We start from the raw sequence: 20,450 nt of genomic DNA on the forward strand, positions 1-20,450 counted from the left end.
TTGATCTGTGTTGAAAACCGACAACGCCCGGGTCGGTGGCAAGTTGCTGGCAAGGTCAGGCAAGCCTATCTAAGTGGGCCGTTTACACGTTTGTGCTTGTCGAGTGCTTGCCAAAGCGTGGCAAGTGTAATGTAGCATAACAGCTCGACCATAGACAACGCAATACGTATGCCACCACACTCTTCGCTACTTAAGCTTAAGCTACTGTTACACATGTAGTAGTACTAGCATGCTTATGAGCATGCCACAAATGAGCATGCTCATGGACTGTTTACATTTGGGTCATTTTCACATTGCTCGTCTTCACGTGCTCCCTAAGCTAAAATAAGTAATATTTTTACGAAACTTTTTATTTTAAATGGTCAATAGTTTATCTCGAAACAAATACACATGAAAAGGTCACCCTAACTGGGTTAATTTTATGATTTATGTAGAAAAGTTCTAATTTCTCATCCGTATCACAGGTTCAATTTAAAGATTGTATTTTAAGTATGTTTAGTTGTGTTGAATGAACACCCTAATTGATTGTATAGAAGTAGAAGAAATTTTTTACAGAAAAATTGTATATATAAAAAAAAAGCGCAACTAGTGCGAGGTTCGCGGAGGATTGATTTGAGAGCGTCTGCCGAGCACTTCCGGCAAGAAAAATACTGACATATTTCGCTTTCCTGTATCTACCAGTAAATTCCTAACTGATGCCATGACTATTATTTCAGTATCAGATGGGTTAAATGACGCCCCTTTTTTCGCACCGGAAGTGACTATTTTTTTTGGTACTTTCGGCAAGTTCCGCCGTGGCAGACTATCAAATTCGGACTCAGCATCAGTTTTATGGGAAACCATTGTGCGTTTCATCGCGGTATCAAGTAGGTACGAAATTTTGCAGTCGCTCTCCGGTACAAATAAGTGGTCTATCCATTTTTAAACAAGTTCCTATCAAACGAACATATCGTAAAGTCAAACTTTCAAGTTGACAGACACGTCTATTGGCTGAATCTTTAATTGGCAAACGATTATCAACTTCAGGTGGTAGGTAGACCAATATTTGGCTGATGGTACAAAGGCGAACTTATCCCTTTAAGGGAACTCTACCAGTCAACCTTTGAGTGGATGAGAGGAGCATTCAGTTAGGGACAGACAAATGTTAATTTATTAGGAAACAGTTCTCTTATTGTTATTCAAGTTTTAAATGTATAAACACATTTTTTCAGTAAAATCTTGTTTTTTTTTTAACTGCAAAAGTAATCGAAACTTAAGAAACCCTAATCTAATAGAAGCTGTCAGATGACATACAGTGACAAGGTACTAAAATGTAATGACTACAACGGTCGAGCTTCAACCGACGTTAAAAAAAATACAAACATTGGAACATAGAACCTCCTCTTTTGAAGCCGGTTAAGTAGAGAATCTCTACAGAAATATACCTATTACTAGATGAAAACCCGGCTTCGCTCGGGTAAAATGTAGACTCATAATAATATGTTTGAAAAAAATTTTTTGCCAGTAAAGACTGTCGTACTTATCGAAAAATCTGACGTATATTCCCAGCTTAATTATTATCACAAACACTTTAACGGCTAACCTACGTATCGGTATTCACCAGTAGATATTTCTCCTAAATCTTATTTGCCCAAATAACTACGTAGTCAGTCCCAAAGTTCTGTCACAAATGAAAATAATGATAAAAACAAAAGTACCAATCAGTTTTTAATAAATTATATACCAATTTAAAGTACATTTAATAAAAAAATAATTTAAGTACTTAAAATTATTCAAAATGACTTCCTTTGTTTTTAATACAGGCCTTAATCGGCGCAGCAGTCGTCTATCGCAGCACGCACCATTTTCATGTCTATTTCAGCGACTGCTTTTCTTAAAGATGACTTCAGGCTCTCCAAATTTTTATGGGGTTTAGCACAGACCTTCCCCTCTAAGACCTGCCAAATTTTAAAGTCCAGAGGATTAAGGTTCGGACTGGAGGAAGGCCAATCTTCGTGTCTTATAAAGTCGATTTTTTGACGGCCAAACCAGGCTTGAGTGGTCTTGGCTTTGTGTGCTGGCGCAGAATCCTGCTGGAACACAAAATTATGACCTGAAATAGCGTGTTGGGCAGATCTTTGACATGCTTATCCAAACCGTCTCTTGTACACTTTCGCACTGATTTTGACCCCTTTTCGCAAAAATGAACCTCAGTTGGCCCGTAATAAGATCAGAGAATACTCTTCAGAGCTCCTAGCGTACACTCTATCATTATGTTTATTGTACTTCTCTTCAATATCGAAAATCTTTTCGTCTGTAAAGAGGATATCACGGTGTCGATTTTTCGCGTACCGCTTTAACAACTTCCGGGATCTTTTAAACCTTATTGTTTTTAGACGGGCATTAAGTAAGTGCCACTCTATTTTTTGTATGCTCGCAGACTAAGATCTTCGTTTAAAACCTTTTTGACGGTTTTTCTACTGACACCATCTGCAAAGCCATCAACTTCTGTTTTCGGACAGGATTTCTTGCTATGCGTGCCTTGATCGCTTTGATCACTGCTGGTGTTTGTACGGAGAGAGGCCGGCCAATTCTTTTCTTGTCCTCAACACTGAAGACTTCATTGTACTGTCAATCGTACGGTACACAAACCTAAGCGTTATATTTACATTTTTGAGCAACTTGAAAATGGTACTTGGCGAGTGCCCACAGCGTGCAATGCTAAACAGCTATTCGGTTTTCTTTTAACGTCCACTCCATCGTGAGAAATTGCAGCGAATGACTGTTTATTGTTTTAAAATAATTGACAAACATTCAAAAATGGAATTCAATCAAATTTTCTTAAAATCATGTTTTAAATTTAAAAATAATGTGCCAGTGACAGAACTTTGGGACCGACTACGTATGTCTGTCTCATAATCAAAGAAATTAGACCTAAAGGCCCCATATAAGGTACGATCCGTCTGTACGATCGATCTGATGAAAATCGACGAATCGTACCGTGTGTGGGGCCTTAAAAGGTCACAATGGAGAACGAAATGCAAACCTGTGACACGTGATGACGTGACACTCACGCCACTTTGATGTGATGACTTTGACATGTTTACTTCGCAACGCCATTATATATACTCAGTAATTTATTCCATTTTTTATTGAAAATACTCGCTAAATCCGAATTTTCTACCTACAAGTTGTCGACTCGGAACAAACGTCAACAACTGAAGATAGTTATAGTTGAAGGTAGTTGGTGATAGTTTTGAGTTTTGATAAGATCCATTCAAGTTTTCCGGCAAGACGTTTCGTTTTACACAGTCACATGAGTCACAGTTCTTTGTAATGGATACTTTTTTGGCGTGACGCACGCGATGTGTTTGAAGGCGAGCCGTATCTAAGAGCTAGCTAGTATGAAACGGAACGTTTATTAACTACCAAGATGGCGACTGCGGTTTGTTTGTCAGTGCCATTAGAATTTAACGAATTCTCCATAATCCGAATTTTGCGGATATATGTTGTCGACTCGGATCGACTAATTTTTTACGCTCTTCAATTTGATGTGCATTTCGTTCGAGTCTACCGTACCCCTGGACGAAATTATTAATATAGATGTTATAGCTACGTGTCCTTAAATTCATGTGAGAATTGCGCTCATTTTTTCTCCAATAATAAAGAGGAATATCTGGCGGTTACGTCTTTTTGTGTCAGCTGTTGCAGACTATTAACTCGTATGGCGTCGTAGGGTAGTTGGGTGAGCTGTTGACGTCGTGCTATAGTAGGGTGAAATATTGAATGTGATACAAAATTAGTGTTTCAAGCTCAGTTAATGCTCGTCAGTATAATGTGTTAACTCATTTGTTAAAATGAGTCTGATAAAATTTGCGGTTTCTATGCCTACATTGAGTTCGTGATTTAGGTACTTTCAACAATTAATTAAAAATCACATATAATGCATCAAACATTTGTTATGTATCCGTTCACAGACTATCATGTGTCAATAAAACATAGTTTAGTTTTCATTACATTATATTTTTTTAATATGCACATAACTTCCGTGTGTCAGTTCTGTAACATAATCATTGAAAATTAATAAATAAGTAAGACAAAATCTGAAGATATATTTATCAGAAACATGCCTACATAGTATAAAATAAATAAATTTTAAAAATAACAATATGTAAACCACCTTAAAAATGTAAAATTGATTTGCAAGGAAAAACTGTAAATTTATTATACGTTTCAGAATAAAGATCCAACTATATTCAATATGAACTTCATTAAAATCGAAAATAGTGAAAATCTTAATACCTAATATAGCCTTTACCTTAATTAAATCTTCGCAACAATAAAATAACAAACAAATTAACATTCAAGTTTCTGCTAGTTCCAATACAATACTAGAACAAATATGAATTATACAAGATATTTAGGCAAAAACTTGGCAATATTTAGGTAAGATTACTTTTAAAATTAAATATTTAGGCGGGCAAACACTGGAATTCGAAGTAGTAATTATAAATATTGTACAGTTAAGTATTGCTTTTAAAAATTAGTTCCAATTGAGGAATTACATTTTTACTAATAATAGTATACACATACGAATCAACTTTAAATTTTACCAAAACCAGAAGCTGTATATTCCAGGCTTCTAGCTTAAGTTTTCAGATTCGCAATTCAAGATCAATAAATGAAACAAAAGACTAACGCTTCAAATTCTAAGTTTTGAGCGAGTGAGTGAGCACCCATGGCGCTCTGGCTCAAAAACATACGAGCATTGTTTACATAAAATCTTTATTCTAGTCTGAATTAAAAGTTTCGTCTTTCATATTTCACTACTTGAGACAGGTTGGGTATGTGACTGAAATTATCAATCAGGTTGTTAACTCCGTGCAGTACTTAAGCCCCATCCCAAAACTACAAATAACGATAAGTTATAATAATATTTGTCTAATAACGTTTAAGCAGAATACATTTGTTTAACGTTTAAAAAAAAGAACAAATTTAACGATCTCCTATGCGCTTAACAAATTATGGCTTTAAAAAGCCTTAGGCATTGCTAAAAACAAATTTGACAACTTTGGTTATTGTGGTTTTATTTGCACAAAAATTTGCAATTAAATAAAGTCATATTTTCTCTATATATCATATAATTTTTGGTAACAATGACTTGTCTGTGGATTGCTTTAGCTAGCGGGCTTTACGCACGTTCCATTTTGCTTGAGGTGTTCCTTCTGTATGGCTTTCATAACAGCGATCTCGTTCTGTTCTTTGCGCCTATTTCTCACTTCAAACTCGAGTCGATGACGTATAATTCGTTGCACAATGTCTTCGGTTGTCATGGTATTGCCAGAATCCAGGATCTGTATAAGAAATTTTGCGTTAAATAAATATGCGTATGTACACAACGTGAGAATATCTATATTATTTAGTTCGATAAGTAAATTAATATATTTTTATAATATATTTTATAAAAAATATCAAATAAACACTGTGTTTGTAATCCATTCACTCTCGTGGCACAATCTATACCACCACGCGTAAGCGTCGTCCAGTCGCTTGCTTTTTCATCATCAATATCATCACCGTCAGCCTGAAGACGTCCATTGCTGAACAAAGGTCATTGGAACGCCACTATGAACGAAAACTCGGCACTTGCATCTACCAGTTGCCGGTAAGTCTCATCTAGTGGGAGGCCAGCTAACGCTTCGTCTTCCAGTTCGTGGTCGCCACTCGAGAACGCGAGAACTGGACACTTGCCTTTAAGCCATCAACAAAGTTGAACATACCTTGAAACACCCCCGCTGCTTCGGCACCTGGTAAGGGTCGGAGCCGTCGGAGTCTCGCGAAATGGTCGTCGCGCCGTGACATACCACTTGCACCTTGAAATGGTCCATGAGCTCCGCCGTTACACTATATGGCGCACCGATCACTACTTCGTGCACGTACTGTAATAGAAATACAGATAAATCAGCGGATATCGAGCATTACCGAGGCACCAGGCCAACCCCTACGGCTAGCTAGACTCATGGCTTTAGCAGACAGACCAACAGGGTTAGAGATGTATCTTAATTCTTATAGTTTATATTTTTTTTAAAGCCATAAACCTTCCGGTAATGGTTTTCATCTTTGTTAAAAAAAAAAAAAATTTAATCCCACTAATATTATAAATGCGAAAGCTTGTAAGTCTGTTTGTTTGTTTGTTACCTCTAAACCGCTAAACCGACTTAGATAGGATAGTTTTTATCCCGGAAGATTGCATAGTTCCCGCGGGATAGCGATAAATAAAACTCAATATCGGAATGACTCTGGCTAATTTTTTCTTTGATGTTTGTAATTATCAAGATTAGGTCAGTATAAAAAAATCAAAACAATAATGTCACTCACTCACATAACTCTCTTCGTACCTTGGCAGTAGAGTCGTATGTAGATCCATTTGAGCACTGTAACCGCTTATCTACTTCTGCTACTGTACCAACTAGTTTAAAAATTACACAAATCGACTCCAATTACCTTGCACGCGAGCACAGATAGCACGCGTTCGTGCAGATTCATGATGGGATAATTGGAGCCCTTATAGCGGTTGACTTCAAGGTCAGTGTGGAGGCCTACGATGAGGAAGTCCCCTTGCTTGTGTGCAGCCTCTAAGAAGTCCAGAAGTCCCACGTGGAACAGATCAAAGGCTCCTGCGACGTACACGACCTGTGAATAAACGTGATACTTATTTAATAGTGCTAAATAATATCTTGGAACAAATTACGCCAATTGACCTAGCCCCAAACTTAGCAAAGCTTGTACTATGGATGCTAGACAACGGATAGACATACATATAGATAAATATATATTAAATACATACAAATATCCAAGCCTCATGTACAAACTTTCGTATTCACTATACAAACATTTGCCCGTCACGGGGACCGAACCCGCAACAACCGCTAGCGTCGTAGCAAGTTATTGGCTATTAGTAATGCTCAAATCATCGAATATAGCCTACTTCCAGTGGTCGGATAAAATTGAAATTTGTTGTCATCTAGGTTGAACGATAATGCGAGTACATCCAGCAAAAAGCTTGTATTATTAAACAAAAACTAGTTTTATAGGTAGCCGTAAACGCAAGCGCTACACAATGAACGAGTCAATGGGATATAATTTCTCTCGTGTCGTCCCAGCCTTAACGATTTTATGTACCTATTCCTTGTTTGTGAGAACAGTTACCTTATCAGTGGGTTTTGGTGAGAGACCACTGCTGAACTGTATGATCTTCTGTGTAGTAGGGAGGAACTGCGAGCAGCCAGTGTAAGGTGACCTCGCTGTGTGATCGGTGCCCAGGTTTGACGAGTGCTCCAGTGCCACTGAGTATTCTTTGTCACCTCTCCTGGAATTGAGAGCAGGCCTTAAGTGCAACATTTTACATACTAATGAAGTCACTATTAGAGGCGATAAAATTACATAGATAAAATGTGATAAGATAAATACAGTGAGATTATAGCAAATCTGTGGGTGGACCCTAGTTATGGAAATTGACTACGAGAGTCACGATCAGTTTCCCAATAAACAACCGTAAGGTGAGCTTTGCTATGAAACTATGTAGTTAGATGTTTATCATCTTAATATACACCATACTTTTCTTGATTTTTGTAAACTTCGACCGACGGCTCAATTCATTGATAGAAACTACCTGGTAATTAACTTGTTTTCCAAAAAGAAATAAATATATAGGTACAAATCATGTATGTAATGTACCGATTTTATGATTACTTATATAAAACAGTTTGTAACTAAGATTGGTTTTTTGGAATCTTTTTGTATTTTTTATTTCATTCCAAATTTTTACTTTTACGGTCATCCCGTAAAACCTAAATTGAAAATACAAACTGAAATATAGATGCACAGAAAAACCAGAAAAATAAGACCAGCACTGGGAATCGAACCCAGGTCCTCGGTATTCCGTACGTGCTATACCGCTACACCACTGCTGGTCAACGGTACAGACACGAATTTCCCCTATGCACCTCATATCTCAGCTTGTTTGTTTCTTATTTAGCCACTTAAGCAGTGACGCTAGCGACATCTATACCGTAGCCCTCATCGAGAAACTTTCGGCACTCCATTGGAACCAACCGCTCACCCGGACAAGAGATGTCGTTACTAAGCAATCAAATTAAGAAAAAATTTTTTTTTTTTTTTGGGAAATTATTCTAGTTTGAAGCAAAATAATCATAAAAATTTAAAACTGTACATTTTAAATATATATAGCAATATCAGTGTCCATTAAATAGTCTCCATCGAATACGATAGAAAAATATTTATTTTTCTAAATGACGCAATGTGTGAAACGGAACAGAGTAGTGACGTGACACAACATTATCGGCAAAACGCCAATACGGTATTTGACAACTCCTGATTTTGCCATATCTTAATATTATTATGAAAATATAGATATACAGATAGTGTTTAGCGAAGAGAAAATTTAAATCGGTTGAAAATTGGATTTATAGTGATTTTTTGAAAAATCTATATACCTGTCTCTTTCTCAAACGCTTTTCTCTATGCAGCAAGTATGGCGGTACTGGCGTGTGACGTCACATGCCAGTATGTCTTTCTCTGTCTAATCTTGAATTTCAAACCTTTATAACTTTGTTATTTGTAAAGGTAGCTTAAAAATTGTTTTTCTATTCGATAACAGGCATTGTGTAGTTTTAATTTATAAAACATATACAAAATAGTCAAATACCGTATTGCCGCGGTGCATTATTCAATAACAATGAACATTTAGATATATTAAATTTTTAAACAAAACTTGCAAGATTTCTGCCGCTGAGAGTCTGCCTTGTATACGAGTTGAGTCTCCATTGCATTTTCTTTGCATTGTATTTTGTTATTGTTCATTTCTGTTATTATTGTTGTTGACTTTTGTTACTGTTTCTCGTTAGGTTTGTTGTTATTTTTTGGCAAAATGCCGAAACGGTCTAAAAAGACTGTTTTGAACTCCTAGAGTCGGGAGTTTGTAATTCGTTTGAGGGATTATTTTGAGCGAGAACGAGAAAACGGTGTCCCGGTGGGCATAAACTGTTTTTTTTTTAAATATAATGCAACTTCTCCAAAAATAGGCACTAATAACTCGTAGAAAAATCGATAGTTCACTCGATAAATGGTACATCTCTAAAACTGTCAAACTCGAAACGTCACAGAACTCATCATAGGTGAAAAATATTATAGACTGCACATAATTTACGCATAGTTTTTTTTAATATTATAATGGATATGTCATTATAGTTGTAATACGTTTAATAATGGGTAATTACATTAATTACATGGTTACAACAAGCTACAATTACAACAGAAGCCATTTCGCTATTATGGAACTAGATAAAATGACAAAACCCTTTTTTCTACAGAAATGATTATAAAATCTCTATTCTTTTAGGAATTTAAAAGATAACAAACCAAATCATGCGATCAAATAAAGCAGCCATTTCAACAGACCTCTCTTCTCTCAATCTGAAAATATAGATGTGAAAGATCTACATGTAGTACTTTATCAGATACATGACACTTGACTTGACCTATTGCCTTGTCTATGTAGCAACGATAAACATACTTATATAGATAAATACCATACAAGAGAAAAACATTTACTATTCATACAAATTGCGCATCGAACACGCTTCGTAGAGGTTCTCTATGGCACTAATGATACTGATCCTTTGCAATACTAAAAAACTTTTGGACGTAATTGTTGCACGAGAGCGCATGGCACCAATGTTTCGCAACTAACGTTTGGCAACCTGATTCATTTCGCACTTTTAATTTCGCAACTGTTTAATTTTTCTGAAACTGTAAATATTTCAGGATTTTTATAAAACTAACTAACCTAAAGGACACGAACACTATGGCCCTAAAATAAATACTGAAATATACTCAGCGGCACAAAATTTGGCCCACTCTGCGTACAAAATTACCTGAGTATATTTACAGTTTTAGTGTTTGCGAAATGAATCAGGTTGCCAAACGTTAGTTGCGAAATGAACGGATACCATCATAACTACAAACGCGAGCGTCTTTTTTTTAAGTAGGTACTCATTATTCTATGTATTCTCTTTATTGTGTTAGAACCTTAAAGGGGTGTACAGAGCAATTCCCTCTCATTCTAGAAGTCTGAAAAGTGATCAGTCGCTTTCCAGCTCCATGTATAACATACATTGCGCAATATACAAACAGATATTCCATAATATCTATGTCCTCAACGCAATCTAGGTTCTAGGACAATATGATTTGAAACTGAAACAGACAGCTTGCAGGGACTAAGCAAATCTTACGTGATAAAACAAAATTAAAAATGGTATTACTTGAAATGCTCTCTGGTTAGCAGTAACATTCTTCCTACGAGATCTGTTGTCGAAACACCAGCAGTTCTTTGCACCTCTCTGTAACAAATATTTAATTTTAAATGTGAGCAATAAATTTTATTGAAATAGCACCGATTTCTCACAACACCTACCAGCACTACTAATTGACGATGTTTTAATCATAGAATTCCTCATACACATACATATACCAAGGTCAAGATCGTTAATTCGCCGATTTGTATTGATTACCTTTATTAACCGACGAAAAAAAAACGGAGGAGGTTCTCAAGTCGACGCGTATTTTTTTATGTATGACCACGCATAACTTTTTACAGAGTAGTCCGATTTTGATAATTCTTTTTTTATTGGAAAGCGTATACCCCGAGGGTGGTCCCATTTAAATTTGGAAAAATATTCCTACCCTAAGAGTAGGAAAACAGGGGATGATTGATTGTTCAGTCACTGATTGTAATGTATGACCAGGCATAACTTTTTACAGAGTAGTCCGATTTTCATAATTATTTTTTTATTGGATAGGGTATACCTTGAAGTTGGTATTATATAAATTTAGAAAAAAAATACCCCAAGGGTGGGAAAAAAGTATAAAATAAAACTTTTTAACAAAAAAATTAAACCGCCGAAAAAACAGAAAAGCAAAAATAATAAACCTTTTTCTCCTTTTTCTCCTATTTAACCTTAATCTAGGTACTAGTTTGAAGTCGGTGCCTCAGCACTAGCCATCAGGAGTGGACCTATAGTCGTCTACCTGATGGGCTTCTATCACTCCTGATGGCTCGTGCTGAGGCACCGACTTCAAACTAGTACCTAGATTAAATAGGTGAAAATGGAGAAAAAGGTTTATTATTTTTTGCTTTTCTGTTTTTTCGGCGGTTTAATTTTTTTGTTAATAAGTTTTTGTGTCTGACTTTTTACTACACCATGGACCAATTGCAAAACAAATTACAAGCTATTAGTATTAGCGATTTTGTATTGAAATTTCATTAATAATACTTTTTGCTTGTAATTTGTTATGCAATTAGGTCCATGTCAGCTTGTTTAAAATTCAATGCATATTATTTTGTTACTTTCCAGCTTTGATTTAAAAAGCTACATTCCGTACTGTACAGAACTTGGCAGCCATATCTGTTGTATGAAGGCATATTTTGCTAAAGTCGACGTAGAGACATTACACATGTGAGGAGACAGTTTTGAAATTTTGATTTTGGGGGAGGATCAGACAGGAGACCTAAACAAATGGACGGCATACTAACCTGTATCTGCCAGCACTTTTCACTAAGTGATATGTATCAATCCCATCAGCTGTTACTGTGATGTCATCTGCAGAAAAACAAGAACTAAGTTATTGTATTGTATAACTCTTTATTGTACACTAGCTTTCCACTTCGTCCGCGTTGAATAAATTTTTCGCGTGAAACACTAACAATAATTCCAGCATAAAAGTAGCGTATACATGTCATTTTGACCAAAATCAGCCAAGCGGATTAGGTTGCATTTCCTCCAGAGATATGCAAAGATGTGTTGCGAGGAATGTGTTTGTCATGATCATCTATACCTAAACTTGAATATCATATAATATGACTGATATGTGTCATCCATTCACAGTTGTGTTCACAGGTAGTACTCATTTGATAACATCAGTTCTTGATAGTAGACAAAATCATGATTCATTGTGTTGTTTTCCTAAAGTGAAAGCATGACAGAGATGAACTCGCAACTAATCTGATAAAAATAATGGCTCTTATCCATTTAGAGATGAGATCTCTTACTGATCGTCTCTGACCACTAGTTTTTAGAATTCTGTACCAGAAAGTTGACAAATGGAACCCTATTACTGTCTCCATGCTGTCCGTCTGTGTGTCACAGAGCTTTATTTCGAGAACCATAATAGATAGACTGCTGAGAGTTATACGTGTTTATTTCTATTGCCGGTACAACAACAAATAACAAAAAAAAAAATTAAACATTAACAGGGGTTGATGATGATTTATTTAGTAATGATGATAAGAGGTTCCCATGCAAGAAACATATTATTTTTGTTGTTCCTTTATACCAGGGGTCGCCAAACTACGGCCCGCGAGCCCCCCTAATCCGGCCCGCGGAAAGAAAGCGTTATGCATTACTCGTACCTCTAACTAGTACCTTGTACCTAAGTACCCCTGAAGACTAAGTGTTTCACCATCCATTGATTAGTAAGTAACGGTTAAATGTGATGCCCGAATAGACGGAGACTAAGTCACTTAACACTAATCAATGGTGAAACAGCCCCTAAGTCTACTTAACTAATGTACTCGTATTACCCCCATGACCAGTCACGAATTTACATTAAGTGCAGTGTGGCCCTCGAGTCAAAAAGTTTGAAGACCCCTGCTCTATACATAACATTTAAAGATACACAATTTAAACAGAATAAAAATAAGTATAAACCTGGTCAAATTGATTCTGTATTAAGGATAAAAAAAACTTTTTAATTAATCATGATTAAGTTTATAAAAGTACAGCTGCAGCCAGACAAATTTAAAAGATTTACAATTTAAAAGATACCTACATGTAACTACCGAGACCTAGTCAGTTTGATATTTACCGATGTATGGAACCCTCCAAGCAGGAGGAGTCCAAATAAAATCTGATCATGCATGATCTGGTGTATCTTTGTAATGAATGCTAATTGTCAAGCAGCACTTTTTTTAAGTAATTAGTAGTTATGAAACTACATAATAAAAATATACTTAATCATAAATAAAAAGTCAGGGCATCTGTGAGTTTAGCTTTGTAATGCAAAGGAATAAAAGCAACCATATATAATATATGATTTTTCTTTACATGTATTTGTCACCTAACTTCTCCTTTCTCCTAAACGGCTGGACCGATTTTTATGTTTTTTTTTTGTGTATATTTAGTAAGGTCTGAGAATAGGATGTAAACTATTTTTCATACTTCTACGCAGACGGAGTCACGGGAAACAGCTAGTATTCAATAAAATAAATCATGAGTAATCTAGCAAGTACTTTGGTTACTAATACTGATCCCTGAACCCAGGCCCGCCGCGGCGCCGCTAGCTGTTTGAACGCCCGCGTCCAAAACCCATTAAGCCGCTCCATGTTCAACCTTATGCAAATTATCGAGGGTTCCCTGGTCAAACCCAATAACTCGATCTAGTAATTCAATAAAATAATCGAATTCAAACTTCTACATAGTGTTTTTTTTTACCCGACTGCCCAAAGGAGGGTTATGTTTTTCGAGCGTATGTATGTATGTATGTATGTATGTGGGTATGTATGTCCATTTCTTTGGTCCTCGCTGCAGCCTAAACGGCTGGACGGATTGTAACATATGAGGTATCATTGGATTCGTCATAACTGTCGGAGTGACATAGGCTATATAAAATTTCAATATGGCGTCTGCGAAAAAAAATATGGCGGAGGAATGAAAAAAAATATTTTGTATTGTAACAATATGGGTATCAAATGAAAGCTAATAATTAGCCCATTCTAAATATATATGGGTTATAATACTTTTAATCTACTATTTTCACAGAAATATCAAAAAAGTATATAAAATAAAAACATTAAATTTAAAAAATCAAAAAACCCGACTGCCTTAAAAACTAAAAGGAAGAAAATAAGTCTAGTGGTCTAGAACTCTGTCAAGAAGCTCATTTAAGGTTCAACAGTCGGGACCCATTCAAATCGTAACCAGCTCAAAAAATCTTGGTAATGGGTCCCGACTGTTGAACCTTAAATGAGCTTCTTGACAGAGTTCTAGACCACTAGACTTATTTTCTTCCTTTTAGTTTTTAAGGCAGTCGGGTTTTTTGATTTTTTAAATTTAATGTTTTTTATTTTTTCAATAGTCAATTATTTTGACTTATTGGTTTTGACCATGCAACCCTTGTTATGAGAATTATCAAAATGTCTTGGTTTCCGTTTCGACATCTGGTTTTGCCACCCCCTTGACAATGCCGCCTTTGTACGGTACACGCCCTGCACGTCCATACGCGGCGGGCCTACCTGAACCATCTGTTAAGAACCACTGTCACGAGTTTAAGGCAACTAGAGGCGTAAGTATTTAAAGAATTGGCGCCGCGGTCCAGTTAGCTTTGCTGTCCTATTACTTAGATATGATAAAATATTACATTAAAAAAAACCGGGCAAGTGCGAGTCGGACTCGCGCACCGAGGGTTTCGTACACATTTACAGGTATGTAAGTAAACGGAAATCGTGTCTTGAAGATATTTCTCGCTTTTTCTGAATGAACCCTACTCTTAAGCAAAATGTACGCAGTGTGGGGTCAGATTATATTGGTCATTGATATTTACAGACAGACATAAAAAATCAAGATTTTCAGGCTTAAGTAATTCCTTTTGAGGTACGAAACCCTAAAAAACCTGCAATACGTGGCTTCACAGCCCCTCGCAGCCTGCCGCCCAGGGCCGCGGCCGTGGCCCCCTTGGTAAGTACGCCTCTGAAGGCGACCCAATAGCTTAGTTATTGAGACCGTAATAGTACATTGTATCTTAAGGGTGGTAAACAAGAAATTACGAACGAGTCTTTAATGAGTCGATATTCGTAATTCTAGTACCTACCGCCCGTGCGACATACAATGTTTTTCATCACATTTGCGAGTAAAATTGTATATTTGTAAAAGAAAAACTAATATTTTTTCAAAAATTGCCGATACCGCTGATTGCGCTCTTGGCAGCGCCAGCTCCCCGCCGCCCTCCCCCCGCAGCATGTGCATGGCGTGCGTGTGCAGCGCGCGCACGGAGCAGCAGCACACCATGCAGTAACAAACTCATTTACCGACCTTGGGCTTCATGACATGAAAATTATAATGGGCAATCACTCATTTACCAACCACGGGCTTCATGAGAAGCACATTAAGGTCGAGGGTTTTATATGGGGGGTTGCAACCAAGGTAGCCTGCATGTTACAACAATGTTTACGAGCAAGTGTGATGAAAAAAATATTTTGCAATTGCTTTGCTATCAATATTCTCAATCTCAATCACAATTTGGGTGATGAAACCATCGAAATTATGATGGAGTCATACATGCACATATAATACAGATGAATCATCAATTAGGCCAATGATGATGATGCAATTTTAGGGAAGGAAAATATTGTGACAGAGATATACACACCATACTTTATCTTCTTCCTTTTATATCTCATCCGGGATACAGGACTTGAACTTTAATTTTGTCAATTATCTATTCAATCCCATACAATATAATCTATATAACCACTATCAGGCCTATTTCACATGAACCATGACATAAATATTTTATTTTTAAATTATCTTTTATTCTGCTACACAATTAATGGATTTATCAAACAGACGAGAGATTAAATAAGATGTTTAATTTTTTCATCTGTTTTTTTTTTCTTTTTTATTCAACTAATAAAGTAAGCAAGCAAGTGGGTCTCCTGATGGCAAGAGATCACCACCGCCCATAAACATCTGCAACACCAGGGGTATTGCAGATGCGTTGCCAACCTAAAGGCCTAAGACAGGATACCTCAAGTGCCAGTAATGTCACCAGCTGTCTTACTCTCCATGCCGAAACAACAGTGCAAGCAATGCTGCTTCACGGCAGGATTAGCGAGCAAGATAGTAGAAGCAATCCGGGCGGACCTTGACTAAGGTCTTATCACCTGCACTACATTAAGTACACTTATAACCAGTAGCAGATTTTTTCTGGTTTGTAGCGAAAACTGTCTGCTAACAGAGAACCCAACTGTTGGATTCTTGGCACTGAATGTGTTAAGGAAAGTGGCCAAAGAAAAAAGAAATTACATACCTCCATGTACACAAAAGTCGCACTGGTATTTGTCGAGGGTCTCGAGGGTTGTGACGTAGGGTGCACCTTCAACCACCTGGTCCACCCATTTGATGGCTTTCACCATCTTGTAGCGCTCCTCCTGTGTGAACACCGGAGGGCCTTTGTGCTTTGCAATCTCCTCATCTGTGTGGACTCCAACTATCAGCACGTCACCGAGGGCTTTTGCTTGCCTTAAGGAATTTGCATGTCCGAAATGCACCATATCATAGCTGAAAAACAATGAACCATTTATGAAGTAACACCATTTTGTAATAAAAATGTAAAATCGGGTGCGATTTATTGCTCGCATTGCGCTGATAGGCAGCGGATGTTTGGTTTTGTAACTACACCACTGTAACCTGAAATACAGCGTTGTGCTGGCTGAATGTCTGATACTACACCCGAAAAAAATATTAAATTTCAAAACGCAATTAAGACATGTTTGAAGTCGTAAATATGTCAGTACGTCGAATTATTGTTTTGTGATATTAATAGACGTGATCAACGCAAAAAATGAATTTATTCATTTATAACTTACCACCCATCACACCACACACGAATCTGTTTTTTTTCTCCATTTAAGCCGTTCATTTTTAAACACAAATAATAAATATGACTAATAAGCTACGAGAGAAAACTATCCTTAACAGGGCTATTGATTTGAGTAATTTAATTAAAATAAATCGAAATAATTTGCTCCCAACCACAATTTTCACACCTTCCTCTTGACAACTTCCTAATTCGACTGGCTTTTTTTTCGCTCACGCTGTCAAATTGTCAATTCAAACCAGGGCTTCAAATACCGTTAAAAAATGGTAACGTTACCAACTGTCAAACAGATTTAACGTTAAATCATAATTAACGTTAAACGATTTACCGTTACTTATACAACTTTTTACCGGTATAAAAAATGGTAACGTTATCAGCTATTCATTAAATTAACGTTAATTCAAAAGTATCGTTAAATCATTTTAACGGTATTTATATTACTATTTACCGGTAAGCTTGGGTAACGTTAAATGGCAGATTATCCTCATTTATCGAGCGAGTATGCACGCGCAATACGCGCATTCCTCGTCGTTTTTAGGGTTCCGTACCTCAAAAGGAAAAACGGAACCCTTGTAGGATCACTTTTTGTCCTTCTGTCCGTCTGTCTTTCTGTTAAGACGCTTTTTCTCAGGAACGCGTGGAGGTATCAAGGTGAAATTTATAGGGGTAGATATTTGTATGAGAAATACGAATATCTGTTCTCGAGTCTTGGGTGCATAATAGTACATTACTGCAGAGGCCATGAAGTAAGGGATTGATGGACGAGTTCGGGGTAGACGGCCGAGTCGTAGACGAGGCCGGATAGAACGAGTCCAGCAATCCCTGTTCTGGCCGAGGCTTGTATAGTGCTTTTCTCAAACAATGTGAGGTGTCTTAAACATGTATACTATGGCTATCTGTGGGATCCTGTAATTGGCTCTGTGTTGCTATTCCTTCTACATATATTGTGTTTTAGCTGTTGGTTCTCCTTAAATAAATAAATAAATAAATAAATAAATAAATAAATATTTTTCATCCATCCATCCATCCATCCATCCATCGCATCGCATCGCATCGCTTCGCATCGCATCGTTTCGCATGGCATCGCTTCGCATCGCATCGCATCGCTTCGCATCGCTTCGCATCGCATCGCTTCGCATCGCTTCGCATCGCTTCGCATCGCTTCGCATCGCTTCGCATCGCTTCGCATCGCTTCGCATCGCTTCGCATCGCTTCGCATCGCTTCGCATCGCTTCGCATCGCTTCGCATCGCTTCGCATCGCTTCGCATCGCTTCGCATCGCTTCGCATCGCTTCGCATCGCTTCGCATCGCTTCGCATCGCTTCGCATCGCTTCGCATCGCTTCGCATCGCTTCGCATCGCTTCGCATCGCTTCGCATCGCTTCGCATCGCTTGGCATCGCTTCGCATCGCTTGGCATCGCTTCGCATCGCTTGGCATCGCTTCGCATCGCTTGGCATCGCTTCGCATCGCTTGGCATCGCTTCGCATCGCTTGGCATCGCTTCGCATCGCTTGGCATCGCTTGGCATCGCTTGGCGTCGCTTCGCGTCGCTTGGCGTCGCTTGGCGTCGCTTGGCGTCGCTTGGCGTCGCTTGGCATCGCTTGGCATCGCTTGGCATCGCTTCGCATCGCTTGGCGTCGCTTGGCGTCGCTTGGCGTCGCTTGGCGTCGCTTGGCGTCGCTTGGCGTCGCTTGGCGTCGCTTGGCGTCACTTGGCGTCACTTGGCGTCGCTTGGCGTCGCTTGGCATCGCATCGCATCGCATCGCTTCGCATCGCATCGTTTCGCATGGCATCGCTTCGCATCGCATCGCATCGCTTCGCATCGCTTGGCATCGCTTGGCGCCGCTTCGCGTCGCTTGGCGTCGCTTGGCGTCGCTTGGCGTCGCTTGGCGTCACTTTGCATCGCTTGGCATCGCTTGGCATCGCTTCGCATCGCTTCGCATCGGTTGGCATCGCTTCGCATCGGTTCGCGTCGCTTGGCGTCGCTTGGCGTCGCTTGGCGTCGCTTGGCGTCGCTTGGCGTCGCTTGGCGTCGCTTGGCGTCGCTTGGCGTCGCTTGGCGTCGCTTGGCGTCGCTTGGCGTCGCTTGGCGTCGCTTGGCGTCGCTTGGCATCGCATCGCATCGCATCGCTTCGCATCGCATCGTTTCGCATCGCATCGCTTCGCATCGCATCGCATCGCTTCGCATCGCTTCGCATCGCTTCGCATCGCTTCGCATCGCTTCGCATCGCTTCGCATCGCTTCGCATCGCATCGCTTCGCATCGCTTGGCATCGCTTCGCATCGCTTGGCATCGCTTCGCATCGCTTGGCATCGCTTCGCATCGCTTGGCATCGCTTCGCATCGCTTGGCATCGATTCGCATCGCTTGGCATCGCTTCGCATCGCTTCGCATCGCTTCGCATCGCTTCGCATCGCTTCGCATCGCTTCGCATCGCTTCGCATCGCTTCGCATCGCTTGGCATCGCTTGGCATCGCTTTGCATCGCTTGGCATCGCTTGGCATCGCTTCGCATCGGTTGGCATCGCTTCGCATCGGTTCGCGTCGCTTGGCGTCGCTTGGCGTCGCTTGGCGTCGCTTGGCGTCGCTTGGCGTCGCTTGGCGTCGCTTGGCGTCGCTTGGCGTCGCTTGGCATCGCATCGCATCGCATCGCTTCGCATCGCATCGTTTCGCATGGCATCGCTTCGCATCGCATCGCATCGCTTCGCATCGCATCGCATCGCTTCGCATCGCTTCGCATCGCTTCGCATCGCTTCGCATCGCTTCGCATCGCTTCGCATCGCTTCGCATCGCTTCGCATCGCTTCGCATCGCTTCGCATCGCTTCGCATCGCTTCGCATCGCTTCGCATCGCATCGCTTCGCATCGCTTGGCATCGCTTCGCATCGCTTGGCATCGCTTCGCATCGCTTGGCATCGCTTCGCATCGCTTGGCATCGCTTCGCATCGCTTCGCATCGCTTCGCATCGCTTCGCATCGCTTCGCATCGCTTCGCATCGCTTCGCATCGCTTCGCATCGCTTCGCATCGCTTCGCATCGCTTCGCATCGCTTCGCATCGCTTCGCATCGCTTGGCATCGCTTGGCGTCGCTTCGCGTCGCTTGGCGTCGCTTGGCGTCGCTTGGCGTCGCTTGGCGTCGCTTTGCATCGCTTGGCATCGCTTGGCATCGCTTGGCATCGCTTGGCGTCGCTTGGCGTCGCTTGGCGTCGCTTGGCGTCGCTTGGCGTCGCTTGGCGTCGCTTGGCGTCGCTTGGCGTCGCTTGGCGTCACTTGGCGTCACTTGGCGTCGCTTGGCGTCGCTTGGCATCGCATCGCATCGCATCGCTTCGCATCGCATCGTTTCGCATGGCATCGCTTCGCATCGCATCGCATCGCTTCGCATCGCATCGCATCGCTTCGCATCGCTTCGCATCGCTTCGCATCGCTTGGCATCGCTTGGCGCCGCTTCGCGTCGCTTGGCGTCGCTTGGCGTCGCTTGGCGTCGCTTGGCGTCGCTTGGCGTCGCTTTGCATCGCTTGGCATCGCTTGGCATCGCTTCGCATCGGTTGGCATCGCTTCGCATCGGTTCGCGTCGCTTGGCGTCGCTTGGCGTCGCTTGGCGTCGCTTGGCGTCGCTTGGCGTCGCTTGGCGTCGCTTGGCGTCGCTTGGCGTCGCTTGGCGTCGCTTGGCGTCGCTTGGCGTCGCTTGGCGTCGCTTGGCGTCGCTTGGCGTCGCTTGGCGTCGCTTGGCGTCGCTTGGC

General features: G+C 40.2%; 1 protein-coding gene across 3 annotated transcripts; it reads right to left on the reverse strand.

Annotated features, from left to right (window-relative positions):
• Positions 1-5,141: 5,141 nt before the first annotated feature.
• On the reverse strand, positions 5,142-16,908 carry LOC141445234 (ethanolamine-phosphate cytidylyltransferase-like). 3 transcript variants are annotated; one of them, XM_074111018.1, is made up of 9 exons: positions 16,703-16,908; positions 16,144-16,394; positions 11,594-11,660; positions 10,323-10,400; positions 9,421-9,474; positions 7,189-7,348; positions 6,484-6,672; positions 5,760-5,918; positions 5,142-5,333 (listed from the first exon to the last, which is right to left on the reverse strand). In XM_074111018.1, exons 1-9 carry the CDS (start codon positions 16,753-16,755, stop codon positions 5,157-5,159), a joined length of 1,188 nt encoding a protein of 395 aa, XP_073967119.1. In that variant the 5' UTR covers positions 16,756-16,908; the 3' UTR covers positions 5,142-5,156. The 3 variants fall into 3 exon arrangements, with proteins under 3 accessions (XP_073967119.1, XP_073967121.1, XP_073967120.1); XM_074111020.1 differs by lacking the exon at positions 9,421-9,474 and having other exon boundaries at positions 7,189-7,345; XM_074111019.1 differs by lacking the exon at positions 9,421-9,474.
• Between the last annotated feature and the right edge of the window lie 3,542 nt (positions 16,909-20,450).

Source organism: Choristoneura fumiferana, unplaced genomic scaffold, assembly GCF_025370935.1.
Source record: "Choristoneura fumiferana unplaced genomic scaffold, NRCan_CFum_1 Sck3bRy_75;HRSCAF=252_pilon, whole genome shotgun sequence".
Classification (NCBI taxonomy): Eukaryota; Metazoa; Arthropoda; class Insecta; order Lepidoptera; family Tortricidae; genus Choristoneura; species Choristoneura fumiferana.